The 19704-nt window shown below is 47.8% G+C and overlaps 1 protein-coding gene across 3 annotated transcripts in view; it reads left to right on the top strand.

Moving 5' to 3' along the window:
- Positions 1-19704, top strand: part of ITPR1 (inositol 1,4,5-trisphosphate receptor type 1) — a 324295-nt gene that overhangs the window by 249713 nt on the left and 54878 nt on the right. For all 3 annotated transcript variants that reach the window (XM_081528188.1, XM_081528187.1, XM_081528186.1), the window contains 6 exons: positions 2548-2748; positions 4570-4680; positions 7041-7136; positions 10133-10255; positions 11614-11718; positions 14667-14859. In XM_081528188.1, coding sequence (XP_081384314.1) covers positions 2548-2748; positions 4570-4680; positions 7041-7136; positions 10133-10255; positions 11614-11718; positions 14667-14859 — 829 coding nt within the window. The remainder of the gene's footprint in view (positions 1-2547; positions 2749-4569; positions 4681-7040; positions 7137-10132; positions 10256-11613; positions 11719-14666; positions 14860-19704) is intronic.

Genomic DNA, 19704 nt, shown 5'->3' with positions numbered 1-19704 from the left:
CTTTTGAACCTTCCCCTGAGAGGCTGGCTTTGCCTTTGATCTGGGTTAAGGAATGCAGGTCCTGATTTCTGTCCACTGAGGTCTGTTTAAGCCCAGACTTAAAGTCTTTGATTTCCTTCATCTTCCCATCCTGACTTGGCCCCTGGCACTCCAAGGAAGACCACAAAAATAACAGGATTTTTCTAGCCTAGGCAAGGTGGGGTGAGTGTTATGTGCTAAGGGTAAACTGTATTCCTTAAGCATGGAAGGAGTTCCCATGGGCCTTAAAGCAAGTGGCACAGCAAAAAACCTCTGTTTTTGTAGAGAATAAGAGAAAATGGATATGAATTAGGAGGGAGAAATTCTGGGTGGACATGCTATAAAGATCATGAGAAATGGGAGAGGCTTTCAAGAAAGGGCCGCTCACTGTCCTTCCTGGAGAGTCTGAAGCCTGTCAGCCTTAGTGACTCCCCAAGTCCTCTTTCTTCCATTCATTCAGCTTAATTCAGATTTGCAGCCAGTGTTTGTGAAGCCCCCGGCCCAAGACAGTCCCTGAGCTAGTTGCCTGTTGGCAGTGAAGGTGCTCTGATCTCATTGGAGTCAGGATGGAGGGCTTCCCGAAAGAAGTAACTTGAGACCCCATCCTGAAGGAAGAGAAGTTAATCAGAGTGGAGACAGGGAGAAAGTGACAGACAGAGGAAACAGTGTGGCTGAAGCCCCAGAAATGAGAGAATGAAGGGTGCTTGAAGAGCAGAAAGAAGTGCATTGCTGCCAGACAGAGAAGAGCCTGGTGGGAGAGATGATGTCACGGAGCAGAGGTAGGGGCATGGCAGGAATGATGACACAGGAGTTGGGGAGGAAATTGGACCTCAAGAGCCATGCTGTGCATTTGAGCCTAGGACAGTCTGGTCCTCCCCTGTCCTCTTCCTGAGTATTCCTCCACCCCTTCATTGCATGGCATGGGGTTCAGCCAGGCTGTTGGTAGGTAAAATCTTCTTTGAGGGACTGGAGCAAGAAATGGCTGTGGAACCCTCCTCTGGCTTCCTGTGGTCCTTAGAAAAGTAGTCACACGCAAGCACATGTGGTCCTCAAACATCTGTCCTTCCCCCACCTCCCACCCAGACCTGAATGATTGCTCAATTTTTAGACTCGTCAGAAAGGCTTAAGCATAAGGGACTGAGCTTAATTGGGGTTGGGGTGACAGTGAGGGGTGGTTAGCTTGTTGACAAGTCAAGCATTAAACTTGATTACCAGTTTTTAATCTGTGCATTTATAAATGTTTTAATTATACAAGGAATATATGAATATGTTCTTTCTATGAAGGTTTAAATGAAAATAGGTGTTAGGTTTGTTTTTTTTTTTAAAAAAGGTCCCTCTTCCCATTCCCACTTCTCTACTCGGAAAGAACTGCTGTTGTTTTGAACTGGATCCTTCCTGTCCTTTTCCTGTATATTTAGATGGGAGCATTGGATCCCTGTTAATCTGCTATTTGCCCTTTTTGTTTTCTTAACAGTATATCCTAGAGATCTTTCCCTATTGATACATACAGATCTGGCTCAGTGTTTCCAACTGATAATATTAAAGAATGTTGATGAACTATCATTTGTTTGTGTCCCAACTGATGAGCCTTAGGTTGTTTCCAGTTCTTGTCTGTCTCAAACAGTGCTATAGCGAAAATCCAATATGTACTTTGTGAACAGTAATAGAAGTGGAATTACCGGATCAAAAGTTACATTCATTTTATCTTTTAATTATCTTTTTGGAAAGATAATCCAAAAAGATAATTTTCTGATTTTCTACAGCAAACATATGTAACTTTTATAACTATGCTCAAAAGTATTTGTAGTTAATCTTTGCTTCTTTTTAAGAAGAGATTACTGGAGTCTATGACCAGAAAATCTGTGCATGAAAATAGACACTGTATTATGAGGTGGTTGAATGTGCCTTGGTTTACTTTGTTCAGAAAGTATCTGCTCTTAAGTCTTTTGTTAACATTGTAAGTTTACCTTGAGAATACATACTCGGGTACGCGCCCACAAGCATACACACATTTATTCACTTTTGTTCCTTCCTTTAATAATGGAAGTGACCCGGCAAGGTAATCCAGATCCCCACCATGGCCGTGGGCGTCAGCCCTCCTGTGACACTTTATGCTGTGATGATTTACCCTCAGTACTACACACTGGGCATTCAGCATCCAGACCACACCATCATCTTTTCAATAAAACCACTGTCCTTGGAAATGTCAGAAGACTCTGAACTTAACATGTGGTGGGCGGGGAGGTGGGCTGGAGCGGGAAGGAGAGAAATGAGAAAGAAGGGTCTCGGAGTCTGAAGTGGGTTGTCAAAGAGGAGCTCTTCTCCACTGCATCCCATACAAAAGCCAAGTGTTTGTGGCTGTTGCCAAGGCCACATCCATGGCTGACCATCATGGGGGCTGACTCTTCTGTTCTCACCAACGCAATCCTGTGCACCAACCGACTACACATGATCAAAATGGCTAAATGATCGTTCGTTTCCCTCTCTCTTTGCCTCTGCTCCCCAAACCCGGTGACTCTCCAATTGCAGAACTTCCTCCGTTGCCAAAACAACAAGACCAACTACAATTTGGTGTGCGAGACGCTGCAGTTCCTGGACTGTATTTGTGGAAGCACCACCGGGGGTCTTGGTCTCCTGGGACTCTATATCAACGAAAAGAATGTGGCCCTCATCAACCAAACCCTGGAAAGTCTGACTGAATACTGTCAAGGACCTTGCCATGAGAATCAGGTAATTCCATTTTTCTTTGAGGGAGTGGGGAAAAAGAAAAAAAGTGTATCATTTTGAAGCCTTGATGACATGGACTAGTTCAGAAGTCATATAGCGTCTTTGGAGACCTTGGGAGCCAGGAGAACCAGAGGCCTCTGTCCAGTAGTGAGGAAGGAGCCACTGGAATTTATTATGTTTCAGGATGTGACCTGATCGCAGGCATTAGCGGTCTGTGTCCAGCTTGATTTGGTTTGAATGGCCCAGCTCTTAACTTTGCTGGGAATACATGGTAAAGTTGGAGGTAAATGAATAAGACCAAAAGATTGGGCTCTATTTCAAATATTAGGGAAGACGCAAAAAGGGACCACCTCACGGAAGGAGGTTTCAACTTAACTAGAGAGTAGAGCCTTCCTGGACATGAGACCATTTGAAAATCATATGAGAAAAACATACAGTGGACATTCAGAGAAGAGAAAGACCCGTTAGTCTTTTTTAAAAATAATTTTTGTTTATTCATATACCTTCGGTTGTGCTGGGTCTTCATTGCTGCATTGGCCTTTCCCTGGGTGCTGTGAGTGGGGACTCCTCTCTGGTTGCAGTGCGTAGGCTTCTCACTGCAGCAGCTTCTCGTGTTGTGGCGCACAGGCTCTAGATATGTAGGGTCAGTATTTGCAACTCCCAGGCTCAAGAGCACAGGCTCAGCAGTTGTGGCACATGGGCCCAGTTGCCCCGCAGCATGTGGGATCTTCCTGGATCAGGGATTGAACCCATGTCTCCTGCATTGGCAGGTGGATTCTTTACCACTGAGCCACCAGGGAAGCTCAAGACCCATTGGTGCCTCTCAAGAAGTATATTTTTGGAGTGGAACCCAGTAGTGTCTTGAGTAGAGTCATCGCTTATCCTTGACATCCTATAGATTTTGTGAGGTTTTGCACTGATGCTAGAATGAGTATGGTTTTTAACTCAAATTCTAGCTGTGTCCTAGTTGGAGGGGGTAGGCCAGTGCTGAAAATAGCCCATACTAAACCCAGTGGCCAGGGCAGGTCTGACATGCCATGTTACTTGGGAACCAAGGCCAGAACCTTGGCTCCGAAGAGAAGGCTGTCTTACGAGAGGGACCACTTACTGTATATTGAGAATCTGATCATAGTTGTCCATGACTATGAGGCTAGCATTTTGTTAGATCCACTTTCCTCTCCAGGTTTGAGATGGTATAGTCTGAGTTAAAGTGAAAAGAAACAAACAACAAAAAAAATTATAACAGCCTTGGGGGGAGAGGTTTTATCTAAGTGAATTTCCTTGTAACCTCAAGTTGGCTTTTCTGCCAAACTGAGGTCTGTGCAAAGGAGCATACTGCTATGAATTCTGCTGCAAATGGGGATCTTACCTGGGGGAAGGTGATTAATTCTGATATTCCGTGAATTAAAACTTGCTTTCCAATCTCGAGCCTGAAGCAAAAGTGTGCAATACGAAAACCGAGTGATGTAGAGAGAATGGAACACACCTTTCGAGGGGAAACCGGTGCTCAGAACCCAGAATCAGTCACACACCATATTTTCCCTTAAGAACAAAAGCCCACTGTGTTGTTTGGATTAGATGCGGCCAATTTATCAGTTACAGTGCTTGGGGACTTTCCTACTGTTTACTGTTAATTCTGAAACTAGAGATTTTCATCTGTCTTTTATTTTTACCACTTTCTCACGGAAAATTTGCTGCCCTCCCCTTGAGACATAACTGGGAGTGGCAAACCTTGTGTTGAAATAGCAGTTCAGCCTGTTGGCCTTTGACGTCTGATATATGACCAGCCTTTGTGTCAATATCTGCATGTGCCTCTTTTCTCAGAACTGCATAGCCACCCATGAATCCAATGGCATTGACATCATCACAGCCCTGATCCTCAATGACATCAACCCTCTGGGAAAGAAGAGGATGGACCTTGTGTTAGAACTGAAGGCAAGTAGGAATTGAAAGCCAAAAAACAGTAGCATTTGGAAACCTTGTCGTGTGTGGCCTGTGCAAGTGATGTGGTCACTGCTGTGAAACTAAATCCTGAAGACAGTTGTCTTAAACTCCATGAATGATCCATGTTGCAAGTTCTGAGAAAAAGGCAGACCTTCGGTTTTTCCCTTCCAAATAAGGTCTTGGGAGAGGATATCAGTTTTTCAACTCAAAGGTCACATGGAATGGGAACTCATCACCCAAAGCTAAGAAGCAAATTCAAACAGACTCTGAGAACTAACAACCTGATTCTGAAAGGTGCAGACAGAGGAACAGTGGAAACTCCATTCTCTCTGTGGTCTCTCATTTCCCCTCCCCACATTGAGGAAAAGGGCCAGTTGAAGAATAGTACCACTAAAACTATCAAGGACAAAAAAAAAAAAATGTTGTATGTTGATAGTATCAGGGAACACCTTTTTCTGTTTCATGGTTGATTTAGCAGAAGGGAGGTTCATCAATGCTGGGTTAACGTAAGGAAAGTTAAACTGGCCAGTATTGTGCCTCCCGGCCTCTGATGAGTTTCTTTGCATCCTGTACAAACAGATGACTGATGTAGAAGCACCTTTGACATGCTCACCCCCTCTGATACCAAAATAGTTGTATGGGGAGAAAGCAGTCGCTTCAAGATACTTAAGCCACTGGGTTTACAAGCCAGCTTGTTGAATATTTCAGAAGCTGATTGACTACTCCTGATGTTGATTCCTTGAATGTACAAGAAAATTAATTAAAAATAAAGTAGAAACAAAAGAACAAAAAAAAAACCCCTCACTCCTGTCTTAGGGGTTCCAAAGATTCTCTGAGTCCAGAGTTTTACTTTTGAGAATTGGACTTGCAACCCAGCCTGGTGTCTAAAGCGTGCTTTGAAATGTTAGCCTCCCTGAGTATATTTCCTTTTTAACTGTTCCTGTGTTGGGGCAGGTTGAGATCTGCCCTCCATTTCACCCTGGCATGGAGCATCAGGCACTTTGTCACTGTCATGGGAGAGCCTGGACTACAGGGTTTAGCTGAAAAGCCAATCTGTATTTATGGCATCAGTGGTGCCAGAGGAAAGGTTGTTAGGGAAGGTGGTAACATGGAAGCCCACAGGAATCACCCAGTTATTTTTATTTTATTTTAATGTTTCAAACTGAGAGTCCATGCTAATAGATAGTTTGGGTCTATCGTTTAAGTGGATTTGTTTCTTTGGGCTATTTTTAACTCCTTTGACAAATCCTGTTGTCAAAGGATCACCTCATTCAGGCTCATATCCCTGGCTACCATTTATCAGGATGTATAAGAGGAGAGCCTGAAATAAACTGAGACTTTCAGGTGCTCCTCATCAGCATTTCAGCGGCATTTTCAGCTAGTCCAGTAACCTGAAGGTTATTAGAGACATTTCTGCCCTGTGAAAAGCCATCTTTTGACGGCATAACAACCTGATGAAACTGCTGTGATCTGTGCTTGGGGAGAGAAAAAAAATAATAATACTGCCCTCTCTCACCAAAACAACAGCCTTCGAGTCCAGTATGCGAAGAATCATGTGGATTGTCATAGTCCTAGAACCTAAGAGCTGAGATGTGCAGGGAGTGGTTATGTGAAAACTTTGAACATAGTGGGAAATGATGGTTTAATATGCATACGGTGATCGCTTGGGTCCCTTTTGTTAACTGGCATTGGCTGTACTCTCATGATAATATTAGAGGCTATAAGAGCTGATAGTGTTATTTTAGGTCAGGGAAGTATAAGTATTAGTCACTCAGTCGTGTTTGATTCTTTGTGATCCCATGGACCATAGCCCGCCAGGCACCTCTGTCCGTGGAATTCTCCAGGCAAGAATACTGGAGTGGGTTGCCATTTGCTTCTCCCTTAGGTCAGAGAGGAATTACATTGTCAGCCTTCTCTGACCTGCAAGGCTGAATCACAGTGTTGATAACCAACTCAGGGTCCCAGTGGAACCACCAAGCTCCCTTGTTTAGCTGTCCCGTGTCCACTAGGAGTTGGACCAAGTGACTCAAAGGGTAAACTGTACCCAAACGCATAGCTGCCTTTTTGACCATCATCTGTTCCTGTGGACATGTTTTTGGGGTCGTAAGTGGCACCCTCTCAGTCTGGTGCAGGTGGTTTTGGAGGTACTGGGTTGGCCAAAAAGTTTGGGTTTGTCTGTGCACTCTTAAGAAAAACCCCAAACGAACTTTTGGGCCAACCCAGCCCCGGACCCACGCCCTCCCATGGAGCGGAACATTTGTCCAGATGCAGCCCCTGATCACCCGTGGTTCAGGCCAGCCGCCCCCCGGCAACTCCTCCTCATTTCTTCTTCCCTTTGTGTCTCCGATTAGAACAACGCGTCCAAGTTGCTCCTGGCCATCATGGAGAGCAGGCATGACAGTGAGAATGCCGAGAGGATCCTCTACAACATGAGGCCCAAGGAGCTGGTGAGTCGGATGACTGAGCCCCTGGCCGTGGCACTGAGCGGCATCAGAGCTTCGTGGGTGCCAGGGCAGAGGATCTCCTTCCTTGAGCTTTCTTCATGATGCCAACAATCAGAAGTACAAAGAGAACATTTGATTCGGGCCACTGACCAGGGCAGGGAGGTGACCCCTGTATGAAATAGGTGGCCTCTGCCTTCAGCACAGCCCCCAGGGAAAGCCTCCCCAGACTGTTCCTCGGGTAAGGCGGCACCAGGAGGGTTGTGGGAGCCTGGAGTTCACATCCACAGCTCTTCCCTTTTCTGGGTCACCTTGGTGACTCTCAGAGCTCCACTTCCCTGAAAGGAAGAGAATGGTATCAGCTAGTCCAGAGGGTTGCTAGGAAGACTAAGCAGATGATTCCTGCAGAGCCCTGTGCGCGGTGCCCGCACGCAGTAAACTCTTGTGGAACACGTTCATTCACACTGCTCTTTGCTGTCGCTTTGTCCAGGGATCAAGAATTCACATCTCTTCTTGGTATCGAGAATCTGGGCAACAGAATAGTGGGGGTTTTTTTGTTTTTTTGTTTTTTGCCAGGGGAGGTGGGGCGGGAGGGTGGTGCTGATGTTTTGGGTCTTTTAAAAAAGAAAACACACTGGTTTATTTTGGGGGGTGATGTTAACAACTGGCTGTGACTTCCAGGCCGGGAGTCAGGGCTGTAGACTGCGAGACAGCAACCGGCAGAGATGCTGAACCGAACTGAGGACGGAATTCTCTATTTGGACTTTTTCCCACGCAAATAAACTGTAACTGACAGACCTAAATGAGGGCACTAAAACTGTTCTGCTGCCCGGTGACCCAGTGTGAGCTTGGGGCCGGCTGAAGTGCCTTTATGTGTCCCTTTAAATAAAGTTCACAGCAAGCCCAGCACTTTGATCTCTGAGGCCAGGAGTGAGTTCTCAGCCTGAGACGGAAGTCCTCTCCCAGTTTACGTAAGGGCTTATGTAACTGTCGCTGGGGGTTGGGGAGACTGGGAGCTGTCACTCCTGAGTGAGGACGGATGACGGAGCAGGGACCCCACTCCAGTTCCCATCAGTCAAGTACACACCCCATCCTGGCTAGGGGACTTGGCAGCCCCACTGGGTACCACTGGCTTCCAGGTCTCCCCCTTGTGGCTGACCACTCCCGAATCGCAGGGCAGAGTCAAAGGCTTCCTGGAACAAACGCGGTTCTGAGGAGTGCAGCAGAGATACCCTAATGTCGGGAGCGCGTGTGCACATACGTGTGTGCACACATACATGTTGTGTGTTCAGGCTCCCACGTCCTGTGCGACACGTTGTCTGTTCGGTTTGTTTTTAAAGAACCGACAGGAAGACAAGCTCGGAGAGTGAGGGCGTTGTCTTCCACAGTTATTTCCAGGGCCTGACCTGGTATCAGCGCAGAAATGTGTGGCCCTCTGCGTGCTTGATCTCGGACAGTGAGAAGTAATTCACAGTATTGTCCTCGTGGTGATGCAGGAGGCGGAAATGCCTTCTGAGTTATTGAAGAAAGTGATCAATTTTTAGTGCAAATTAAGGGTTTGAAGGCGTTGTGTTCTTATTCTCTGAATGATTGATTCTTGAGAGGTTCATCTGATAAACGTTGACTGGGCCCTGTGTTGTCCAGGGCGTTGTGCTGGGTTCCTGGGAGGAACTGAAAAAGGGGCAGAACCAACCCTACCCCCTCCCAGGGAGCTGAGGCCAGCGGCTGGGAGCAGGAAGGCCGGCACCCGGATGCCCTGGGAAGCATGCTCTGGGCGTGAGAAGATCAAGGTCAAAGCTCAGCTGTCTCGCGTGAATTTTGGCATGCCCCTTCGCCTCTCTGAGTCTGCTTCCTCATCCATAATCAAGGGGAATCTTTGACACCTCATAAAACATTGATGAGCCTTCAAGGTTCTGGAAGAATGAAGATACTAAGCATAGTGCTCAGCTCATAGAAAGTGCTGGTAGATGTCATCTGTTAAAGATCTTTTCTTCATGTGATATAGGCTGTGAGGGACAGGGAAATACCTGAAGCCAGAAAATAGTTTCATCAGCTATTCCTAAAGGCGAATGGTTTTCTTTCCTGTTTTTTTCCTGAAATGGCAAAGGTACGGCATGGGGAGAGATGACAGGAGGAGATGGAGAGATAGGACAAGACTGGTTTCTAGCCTTCTCTTGTATCGTGTTATCGTTTCGGGGCATTTTTTTTTTAGCCACTGTCCCTTTCTAAAGTAGAAGGTCATAACAGGGAACTCCGTTCAGTGTTATAGGGCAGCCTGGAAGGGAAGGGAGTGTGGGGGAGAATGGATACATGTATGTATATATGGCTGAATCCCTTCTCTGTCCACCTGGAACTATCACAACATTGTTTACTGACTATGAAAAAAAAAATGAAAGTCGCTCAGTTGTGTCCGACTCTTTGCGACCCCATGGACTATACAGTCCATGGGATTCTCCAGGCCAGAATACTGGAGTGGGTAGCCTTTCCCTTCTCCAGAGGATCTTCCCAACCCAGGGATCGAATCCAGGTCTCCCACATTGCAGGCAGATTCTTTACCAGCTGAGCCACCAGGGCAGCCCAAGAATACTAGAGTGGGTAGCCTATCCCTTCTCCAGTGGATCTTCCCAATCCAGGAATCGAACTGGGGTCTCCTGCATTACTGCAGGAGGATTCTTTACCAACTGAGCTATCAGAGAAGCCCATTTATTGGCTATGCCCCAATACAAAATTAAAAGTTAAAAAAAAAAAAGTAGACAGTCATGGATCAGCCACAGGATGTCTGTTGGTTTAGGGAGAATGGATGGGTTTCCCTCTCCTGTCAGTGGAGGCTGATTGGCAGGGGCTGCCTGTGATTGTGTTAAGAAGGATTCTAAGGCTGTGTCCACACCTGAGCCTGCTGGGCAGTGTCTGTCCCGGGAGGGGAGACTCCGCGTGTGCTGTCCTTGCCTGTCCCGTGTGGCTCTTCCTAAGACGGGGTCTCTGTGCCGTGGCCCTTCTTGCAGGTGGAAGTGATCAAGAAAGCCTACATGCAAGGTGAAGTGGAGTTCGAGGATGGTGAGAATGGTGAGGACGGAGCCGCCTCCCCCAGAAACGTGGGGCACAACATCTACATCCTAGCTCATCAGGTGCGACCCCTCCCCAGGCCCCCCTGCCCGACGGTCAGTGCCAGCATTCCATGCATGCTCCCTTAAACTTGCTTTTCCTGTAGGGATTCAGCCTGAGGTGGTTTGGGCGCATGGTAACGTGGCTCACGGGCACCGCCAGCCACCTGACCCCGAGTGCGAGGTCCAGGCTGCTTCCAGTGTTTCATTCCTGCAGGGTCATGTCCTCGGAAACCCCCACATTTCTTAAAAACGTTCCCACTGAGCCGTGACACTTGGATAGTTTATGACTGTGTCTCCAGACACTTGAAAGGAGTCTTAGTCTTTTCATAAATATTGATGAGTCTGTCTTAACCGTCTCAAGAAAGAAACCTCAGCTGCCTGGCCTATCGCACTAGGAAATCTTTGGGAACTTGTCACTCTGCCTTGTCTTTGTTTGCCTTTCGGGGGATGGAGTAATACTTCCTACCCTGGCACCAGAATGCCCTGTTTCGTAACTTGCTTCCCAACTGGCTGGGCTTCTGAAGACACTTCCTCTTTCTGGAGGTTGACGTGCTTGGAGCGGGCTGAGGTGTGTGGGCAGCCGGGAACTCGGCGCAGGCTGATGCTTCTGGTCCCTTCCACCTCGCTTAGGTGGAGGCGTTTGATAGAAAACAATAATGGGGTTGGGCTGGAGGTTGATAAGTCCGTGATCTTTGTCTCCTCCATTCCTGGCATTTAATTTAGCCCCTGGGAGTTTGGGAAGGTCACGTGCACTCTGCTATATTTAAAATGGATAACCAGCAAGTACCTACTTTATGGCACTTGGAACTCTGCTTGGTGTTATGTGGCAGCCTGGATGGGTGGGGGATTTAGGGGAGAATGGATACATGTTTATATATAGGGCTGAATCTCTTCGCCGTTCACGTGGAACTATCACAGTATTGTTAACCGGCTATACCCCAATACAAAATAAAAAGTTTAAAGTTAAAAAAAAATTATATGCCCAAATCAGCTTACTCAGTCTTAATGAGCAAGTACATGTTGATAGTTAAATGATTTAAGCTTCAAGAAAAAATGATAATGTAGCCCCTGAGAGGTCTCAGGGCATTCCAAAAGGAGGCTCTGTGCGGATGGATAGAAAACCCCACCTCCCTCCTGCCTGGCCAAGGAAACCAGGGCAAAGTGGGCCCTTGAGTGGACATGCGCTCTCCACGCCGCTCTGCCAGGCTCCCAAAATAGCTGCCGTGCAGAGCAAGCCTCAGTGGTGTGCAGGGGGCCCCCCTTCGCCCTCCAGCTTGCTGCTTGTTCCCATGCGTCTTTTCTACCCAGAGCTAGAGAGCAGCTGTGTGTTGCTGTTGCAAACAGAACTGACTCCCCTGTTGTCTGCACTTGTGTTCTAGTTGGCTCGACATAACAAAGAGCTTCAGACCATGCTGAAACCCGGCGGCCAGGTGGATGGAGATGAAGCTCTGGAGTTTTATGCCAAGCACACGGCCCAGATAGAGGTAAAGGCCGGGTACACTTGGGACCCAGGCTCGCGTCGAGGGCCTCCGCAGTGGGTGCCCTGGGCTGGAGCTGGCGTGCGGTCGTTGGTCTGCATGGTAAACAGGTGGTGAGCAGCTACAGCATACCAGGGCCCACACTCAGTGCTCAAAGCCAGTGACAGCCGAGGCAGCGGGGAGACAGACACCGAGCGAGGCCACACAGGGAGACTCGCTGCAAATTTGGACGAGGGCGTGAGGACGACCAGAAGGTGTCATGAGACGGTACCGCAGAAGGACCTGCTGTGGATTGTGGTGGTCAGGGCGGCCTGTTCTGAAGAGTGTTACCTGAGCGCAGACCTTCCAAAGGATGGGAATGAAGGGGCACAGCCAGGCCCCCAGGTGGGAGGTGAAGGTGAGGAGGTGGGGCTTAGTGAGCAGGAGTGAGAAAACACTGGATCAAAGAGGAAAGACAGACAGCCCCAGGGCCTGCAGGACCCCTTCCGGCATTGGCAGGAGGAGTCTGGACTTTACCCTCAGAACTCCACCGAGGAGTAATACAACCAAATCTGGACTTGAAAACACACACACAAACACACACACACACACACACACGAAAAGAAATCATCTCCGTTTTCTTGATGGGACGATTCTGAGAAAGGACTCAGGTTGCATCACTCAGAGAGAGGTCCAGCTCTCAGTGTCCATGTCTGGCTGAGCCCAGAGCCCAGGCGTGTTTTTAATGTTCCTTGCATTGTCTCCTGAGGGCTGAGAGAGCCCAGACCTGCACCTGCAGGCTTCAGGCAGTAAGGGATGGTGTGTCCTGATCAGCTAATGAGGAGATGCACAAATACAGTATCAGTGTCAGAGCAAGGATTTTGAAAGACTAGCAGACTCCTTTGGGCCATATGAGACTTGCAGGATAGAGATGTATTAGAGGATAATCTTACCCGCTGTCTGGGGTCTCTGGGCTGTCCTCATAAAATGCATCATTTCACTGATTGGTTGACCATGACAGTGTGCATGAGCACATAATCTCAACCGATTGTTCATGACCAGAAGTTTGTGCTCTGGAGCCCTTAGAAGACAAGCTTTTCAGGTATTTGCGGTGTGGAATGTCAGAGGGGAAGGAACCTTGGAAATGGTCTGGTTGAGCTCCTCGGTTCACCAGGGAGCTAACTGACATTTGATCAGGTGCAGAGGTGTGAACAAGGTCACCCACTCTGTTAGAGATGGAGAAGGGCTGGGATAGATTTTGATTCCCAACTGGTCATTGACTGAAAGAGAGGCATGAGTCGATCTTGAATGATGGGGAGAAATGGCCAGGCAGGGCAGCCCAAGCTCTTGAAATCCTGTTCCTGGGCAGCTGCTCATACCTTCCAGTCTCACAGGACATAGAGAGTGCTGTCACTCCCAGGCTCCCACAGACCCTCATCCCATCACTCTGGTCACACCGTGCAGGTCGCCCTGAAGTCTGAGTATCTGTTCTTGCCAGGAGACCTCCTGTTCCTCCATTGTCTCCTGAGCCCAGGTCTTCTCAGATCGTGTTCCTTCCATGTAAGAGGGGCTGATCCACAGCCCACCTGACGATGTAAAGCAGGACGGCCGTGTATGCAGACCGTGTATGCACCCGCGTTACCAACACCTGCCCCCACCTCCAATCCCAGTCAACGAGGTTGGCTTAAGCACCAGGCTCAGTAACATGATCTCCAGTTTGATTTGGAAACCACTGATCTCCAGACGACATCTCCGAAGATTTAGGGAGGCCGGGCTGTGGGAACCTGCCTCGTTTCGGAGTTTCCCACTGCAGCTTGACCTGAGTCATCGCTCTTGCTGCACTGGGAAAAAAGCACTGGGAGACTGGGAACCAGAACTTCTCAGAGAGCGCGTGGCTCTGGGCCTCACCTGACTTGTCCACCCCTGGGGAGGAAGGCCCAAGGGGGCCCTTGCCCCTGTAGTACTGCAGCCCGAACCCCTTTGAAATCTCTGCCCCCTCGGGACTATGACTCAACGCGGTGTTGAAAAATTTGAACAGTCTCCCCCAGACAATTCTCTGGGGACTGAACTTGTTTAGGAAGGGCACGGGGAATATCTGTGAAGTGTCCACCCCAGGAACCAGCAAAGCTACTTAAAAGAACAGTGAGCGTGATACCAGTATTAAAAGAGCCTATTGGTTTATGTATCACACGTATTAGATGCTCGACAGGTCAGAGGTCACTGCATCTGTTAAAACCGAAGACCTTCTTTTTGAGTTCCTATCTAGGGAAAAGAACCCACCTTTGCAATCTGAGAAAGGCTCTTAGGTGAGAATTGTACCATGGCCTAGTACTACACGGTACAGTAGGATCACCAGTAGCTGTGTTTGGCTGTTTACATTAAAATTAAATAAATACTAAGCTCCAGTCCTCAGCTGTGCCAGCCACACGTGCTAGTCCTTAGAGCCCATATGTGAGTAGGGACTCTGCTTTCAAAGGGACAGACACATGGTTGCGGCTTCCTTTCATCATTCCCATTTTCATCATTCCAGAAAGTTCTGTTGGACATCTGCAGCCCCAAGCCTCATATGAATCTGTACACAAAACACACTTTGAATTGTTCCAGATAAAACTTCATCACAGTACAATTCATGGGTCTGAGGTTATAAAAATATTTTGACTTACCAAAACGGTTTTGTGCATAAATCTAAGAGATAGAGCTCAGTCCAGGAGTTACAAAATCCAAGAAGACTCTGGGTCAGGTCTGTGTTATGCTTGATCTTTAATTCTGAGACAGGACTTCCCTGGTGGTCCAATCTTCAATGCAGGGGGTATGGTTTCAATCCCTGGTCAGGGAACTAAGATCCTACATGCCATGTGGTATGGATAAAAAAGAAAAAAGAAAAAATCTAGGCTGAATACTGAGCCTGTGGCCTGTGCCAAGTCCTCAGTAAAGGATTTTTGACAATTTTAACCTCCTCCATTTTTTCTCCCTAGATTGTCAGATTAGACAGAACCATGGAGCAGATTGTCTTCCCCGTACCCAGTATATGTGAATTCCTAACCAAAGAGTCAAAACTACGGATATACTACACCACAGAGAGGGACGAGCAGGGTAGCAAGATCAACGACTTCTTCCTGCGGTCCGAGGACCTCTTCAATGAGATGAATTGGCAGAAGAAGCTCAGAGGTGGGTCAGCGCCTCCAGGCACTGTGGAATTATGTGGTTCTGGGAGTCTTGCACGCTGGGGTTTGATGGTGAGTGTGTGGACCTCCCTGTAGGAGCAGAGCTGGTGGGGTTCAGGATTCTGTCCCCCTCTGAGCACCAGGACAACCCAGGCACCTTGGGAGCTGGTAAGTGGGTTCCAGCCTCCGGGAGGCACTAAAAAGACTTCCTTCCAACTGCCTTTTACCTGATTTGACTGGAGAGCTCCCAGAAGGACTTAAAATGCTGGCACCCCACTACAGTACTCTTGCCTGGAAAATCCCATGGACGGAGGAGCCTGGTAGGCTACAGTCCATGGGGTCGCTAAGAGTCGGACATGACTGAGCGACTTCACTTTCACTTTTCCCTTTCATGCACTGGAGAAGGAAATGGCAACCCACTCCAGTATTCTTGCCTGGAGAATCCTAGGGATGGCGGAGCCTGGTGAGCTGCCGTCCATGGGGTCGCACAGAGTCGGACACGACTGAAGCGACTTAGCAGCAGCAGCAGCAGCAGCATTTTGATAGAGAAAATTAAAGGGATGGAGAGCAGACAGGCCTGCTGCTCACAGGATGGCACATTTGAGCAGGAAATTGAGCCTGCTTGAGAGCTCGTTGACCAGCCCACCTGCTCAGAAGACACTGGTCTTCCCCTTTTTATAGGGCAGTTCGGATTGTAGACCCTAGGGTCACTTCATAGGCAGTGGAATCACTGGCCACAGAAGATGCGTCCTTGCTCACCAGTGAGTCCCATTGCGGGGCCCGGCCAGGCTGGCTACATTTCCTCATCTAAAACCCTTTACAGGGCTACCTTGGCGGGCTTCTCTGCGGCCAGTTTTCATTGGGGTTTTAATGTGATCCTTCATTGCCAACAGTACACTGTTGTGTACCAGCTTAGAAAGGATGCTGCTTCATTCCTGTCATTAGTCAGGAGCTAGGGTTTGTATTTGAAACCCTGGATTCCAGCTGCCCTTGTGATCACTCCAGCTCCTGCTGAGGGGCGGGGCTGCAGGAGGGGAAACTGGGCTGGAGGTCAGGTTCTGGGTGCTCAGGTCCTCTTTCTCCCTCACCAGCCTGAGCCGGCGCAGACCTGCCTCCTTTCCCGCTGCCGCTGCACTGCTCCGCTCCACTCCCTGCCTCCCTGGAATCGGTTAGTGGCAGAAGGCGTTGTGCAAGCAGGCTGCCCGGCAGGCACTGGTCTCGCCCCACCCCTACTCCATTCTCCCTCATCTCTAAGGGACGCCTCATCATCCAGCACTTTAAAGCATTGTCATGTGTTTTGCTGAACCAACCCATTTGTCACCCAGCCCCACGCGAGGTGTCTAGCTCACCTTTAACAGAATAGCGTGCGTGTCCTCCGTGGTGTGGACCTCAGAAGGCTTCGTGGACAGGTGGCCCCACTATCAGTGTGTCCTTGTAGCCACCGTGGGCTCCATCCAAGCTCCTGTAGCTCAAGCATTGTGAGTCGTGTTGAACATCCCCTCAGCACCGTGCTCCTGCAGTCAGATAAGAAAGATACCCAGAAAGGTAGACAGAGACCCTATGTGTATGCTTGTCTTCTCAGCTGTGGTGGTAAATAGAAGGGAACTTCCTCTTATTTGTTGATTTTGCTCTTCGTTGAGATAGTCCATGATTCCCACTCTAGGAGATGATCCTGAATTCATGGTTTGGTTCATCCAGACCTCCATGATAGTTATTAACACGGTGATTTTGGACTTCCCTGGCGGTGTGGTGGATAAGAGTCTGTCTGCCAGTGCAGGGGACATGGGTGTGATCCCTGATCTGGGAAGATTCCACATGTGGGAAGTGCAACTACGCCCACGTGCCACAGCTACTGAGTCCGCGCTCTAGAGCCTGCAGGCCACAACTGCTGAGGCCAGATGCTGCAAGTACTGAAACTTGAGTGCCCAGAGCCTGTGATCAGCAACAAGAGAAGCCATCAGAAGGAGAAGCCCCCGCTTGGCACAACTAGAGAAAGCCCACGTGCAACAACAAAGACTCAGTGCGGCCATACACACGTGAATTTTAAAAAATGATTTTACCCTTTCTAATATATAGGTCTACTAAGTGCAAGCAGACGCTTTACCCTCTGAGCCACCAGGGAAGCCCAGTCTATTACTAAGTACTGATACTAAGACTGGTCAGATATAGTCATTCTCTCTGAATTGTGTTATCCAATAGCTATATAAAACAGGCTCTCCAGGGGGCTTACGAATTGAAAGAAAGATTTTCACCTTTTATGATGAGGTGCGAGACCTTGTCATCCTTCTTCCTGAGATGTTGTCTTCAGCCTGGCAGAGTAGGAAGACCTCAACTGCAAGAGGTGGGGATCTCTGAATTCGTTCTCCTTCCATCACCCACTGGCTTTGTGACCTGGGTGGGTGACTGAACCTCTTCTAGGCCCTCACCTATAAAGTGGGGAATTAAGACTGCCCGACGGATGGATTGGTCAAGGAATGGCCAACTCATCATTCCAAGATTTCTATTGCTTTGTAGCTAATACTTTCTCTTATTTGGTCTGTCTTTGTTTCAAAAGCAGTTTTTGTTTCAGTGAAGCTTAAACACAGCTACAGTTGTCAACTGAGAGATTTTAATTGGCTTCATAGCTCTGCTGGTAAGAGAAAAATTGAAAGTAATAACTGAATTAAACATGATTTGCATATTTAGGAAGAGGAGAAATGTACTCATTAGAAGTGCAATTAAATTGAAATACATTTTCCCCTCTAAGTAGCTTATTTCTCTTCTGATGCGTCTGCAGAAGAGAGTTCTCTGGCTTGTTTATGAAGCTGCTTTACCTTTTCCTGAAAGTGTCACCGAGAATCATTTATGCCTTGGAGAATCTGTAGCTAGGGCTCAGATACACAGGGAGGTGTGTCTGAGACACATGTTGCTTCATCTTTTCTTCTGCAAGTATTAAGATACTTAGTTCCTATACTCTCTTGAAACCCTCTTCCCTGCTTTACTCAATAGACACACACAGACACACACACACTCTTGTGTGCATTCGCATCCTCCATCCACTGTGCCTCTCAGATACCTTCTCCTGCCCCCAGGGATGAGAAAACTCTGGGCTAAGAAAACTAGAAGGTAGTGAAAGGAAATTGAGGCAGAGCTGCAAAGGCCGACGCTTTGTTACTTGGTGTTATGCGGTGTTCTGTTGTTCATGCACTCAGTCCTGTCCGACTCTTTGCGACCCCATGGACTGCAACACACCAGGCTTCCCTGTCCTTCACCCTCATGGTTTTTACATTCACTGGAATAGAGTGGGAAATTCCATTGCTCTATATGCACATGGAGTCTGTGTTTTCAGCAAGCCCCGGTTCCTTAAAAAGAAAACAAACTAGGAAAAGAGGGTTAGCAGGAGATGCCCTGGGTGCAGTTACTTAAATCACCTGCCCTTCTGGAATCATGGTACCCTGTCTTCTTGCACCTGTGTAGATACCCAGTTGACTTGAAGGGTTGAATATGTGTTCATATTCAGAGTGACACCACAATTTAAGTACAGTGTTAGCCTTATAAAAGTCAGATTTGTGAACTATCTGCCAGAGTTGAGAAACATTTATTACAGTCATGTTAAAGCATCAAACGGTGGCTATTATTACACTTGGTTTAGGTTGAGAGCTCCCCCTGAAGAAAATCCTGGCTTACCCCTCACTGATCTCTGCCATTTCCTGCCTTTTTGTCTTTTCACTTCTTATTAGTCTGTTACCCACACACTGATGGGGGGAGGCTGTTGTAAATTCCCATGTTCCCATCAGTCAGCCCTTGGCCATCCTTGCCATTGTTTCTTCTGTGCTGTTCAGAGTTTTCATATTCAGATCAGGAATGGGCTTCAATCCCAGAAAAAATACCAACAGCTATTGTCTCCAGAGCAAGTGGTTTCTCATCTTAAATTTGCTTCAGCGATTATTAATAGTTTATCAAATAAAACAAACTCTGGGAAATCAGATTGACTGATTACTGGTTGGCTCCTCTACTAAATGGTGACATGAGCCCCTTAATTCTGTCCTTGTCACTGGGTCCAGGGGTCTCTGAGCTGAGGGGATGAGATTGCCACAGCTTCCATCCTCGGCTGGGCCTCAGTTTCCCTCATTTATCAAATGAGAGATGTTAAACCAGATGCTGCTTCTAGCTCCAAAACTCAACGGTTTGGAAACATGGCCTCTTACCAAGTGCGAGCATGAAAATGAGCAGTTATTAAATTATCCAGGGCTCTGTGTAATTGTGCCATAACTTTATTTTGGCTAGAAGCTTCTGCCGGCTTGGTTACTGCTATAGGCGTCGTTATAGAGTCATCGGATTTGTCACTGGCTGCTGTCCTAGAGTGAAACGGTGACTTCATTGGGAAAGAGAAATAACACGCTAAACATCCATTTTCACCTACTCCACACTTCCCTTTAGAGGAGAATTATGTTGAACGAGCCTATCTTCTGGAAACTTTGCCTCTGGCGTGGAGATGGAAATTATTCTCCCCATATCTATTCTTAAGTATCATCCTAAGTGTAAGGCGCCACCGAAGAATTCAGAGGAAAAGGAAGCACCCATACACACAGTGTGGCCACCGGCTTGTCCTGTGCTGAGATGCAGCCGGTGTGGTGTCACCTGTCAGTAACAGTGAGATGAGATGGCAGCACTGCCTGAGACCTGATGCTTTCAAACTGTGGTGCTGGAGAAGACTCTTGAGAGTCCCTTGGACAGAAAGGAGATCAAACCGGTCAATCCTAAAGGAAATCAACCCCAAATATTCATTGGAAGGACTGATGCTGAAGCTCCAATATTTTGGCCACCTGATACGAAGAGCTGACTCACTGGAAAAGAGCTTGATGCTGGG

This window comes from Giraffa tippelskirchi, chromosome 9, assembly GCF_054371585.1.
Source record: "Giraffa tippelskirchi isolate mGirTip1 chromosome 9, T2T-mGirTip1v1.2.pri, whole genome shotgun sequence".
Taxonomy (NCBI): domain Eukaryota; kingdom Metazoa; phylum Chordata; class Mammalia; order Artiodactyla; family Giraffidae; genus Giraffa; species Giraffa tippelskirchi.
This window is presented reverse-complemented; position numbering and strand designations above follow the sequence as displayed.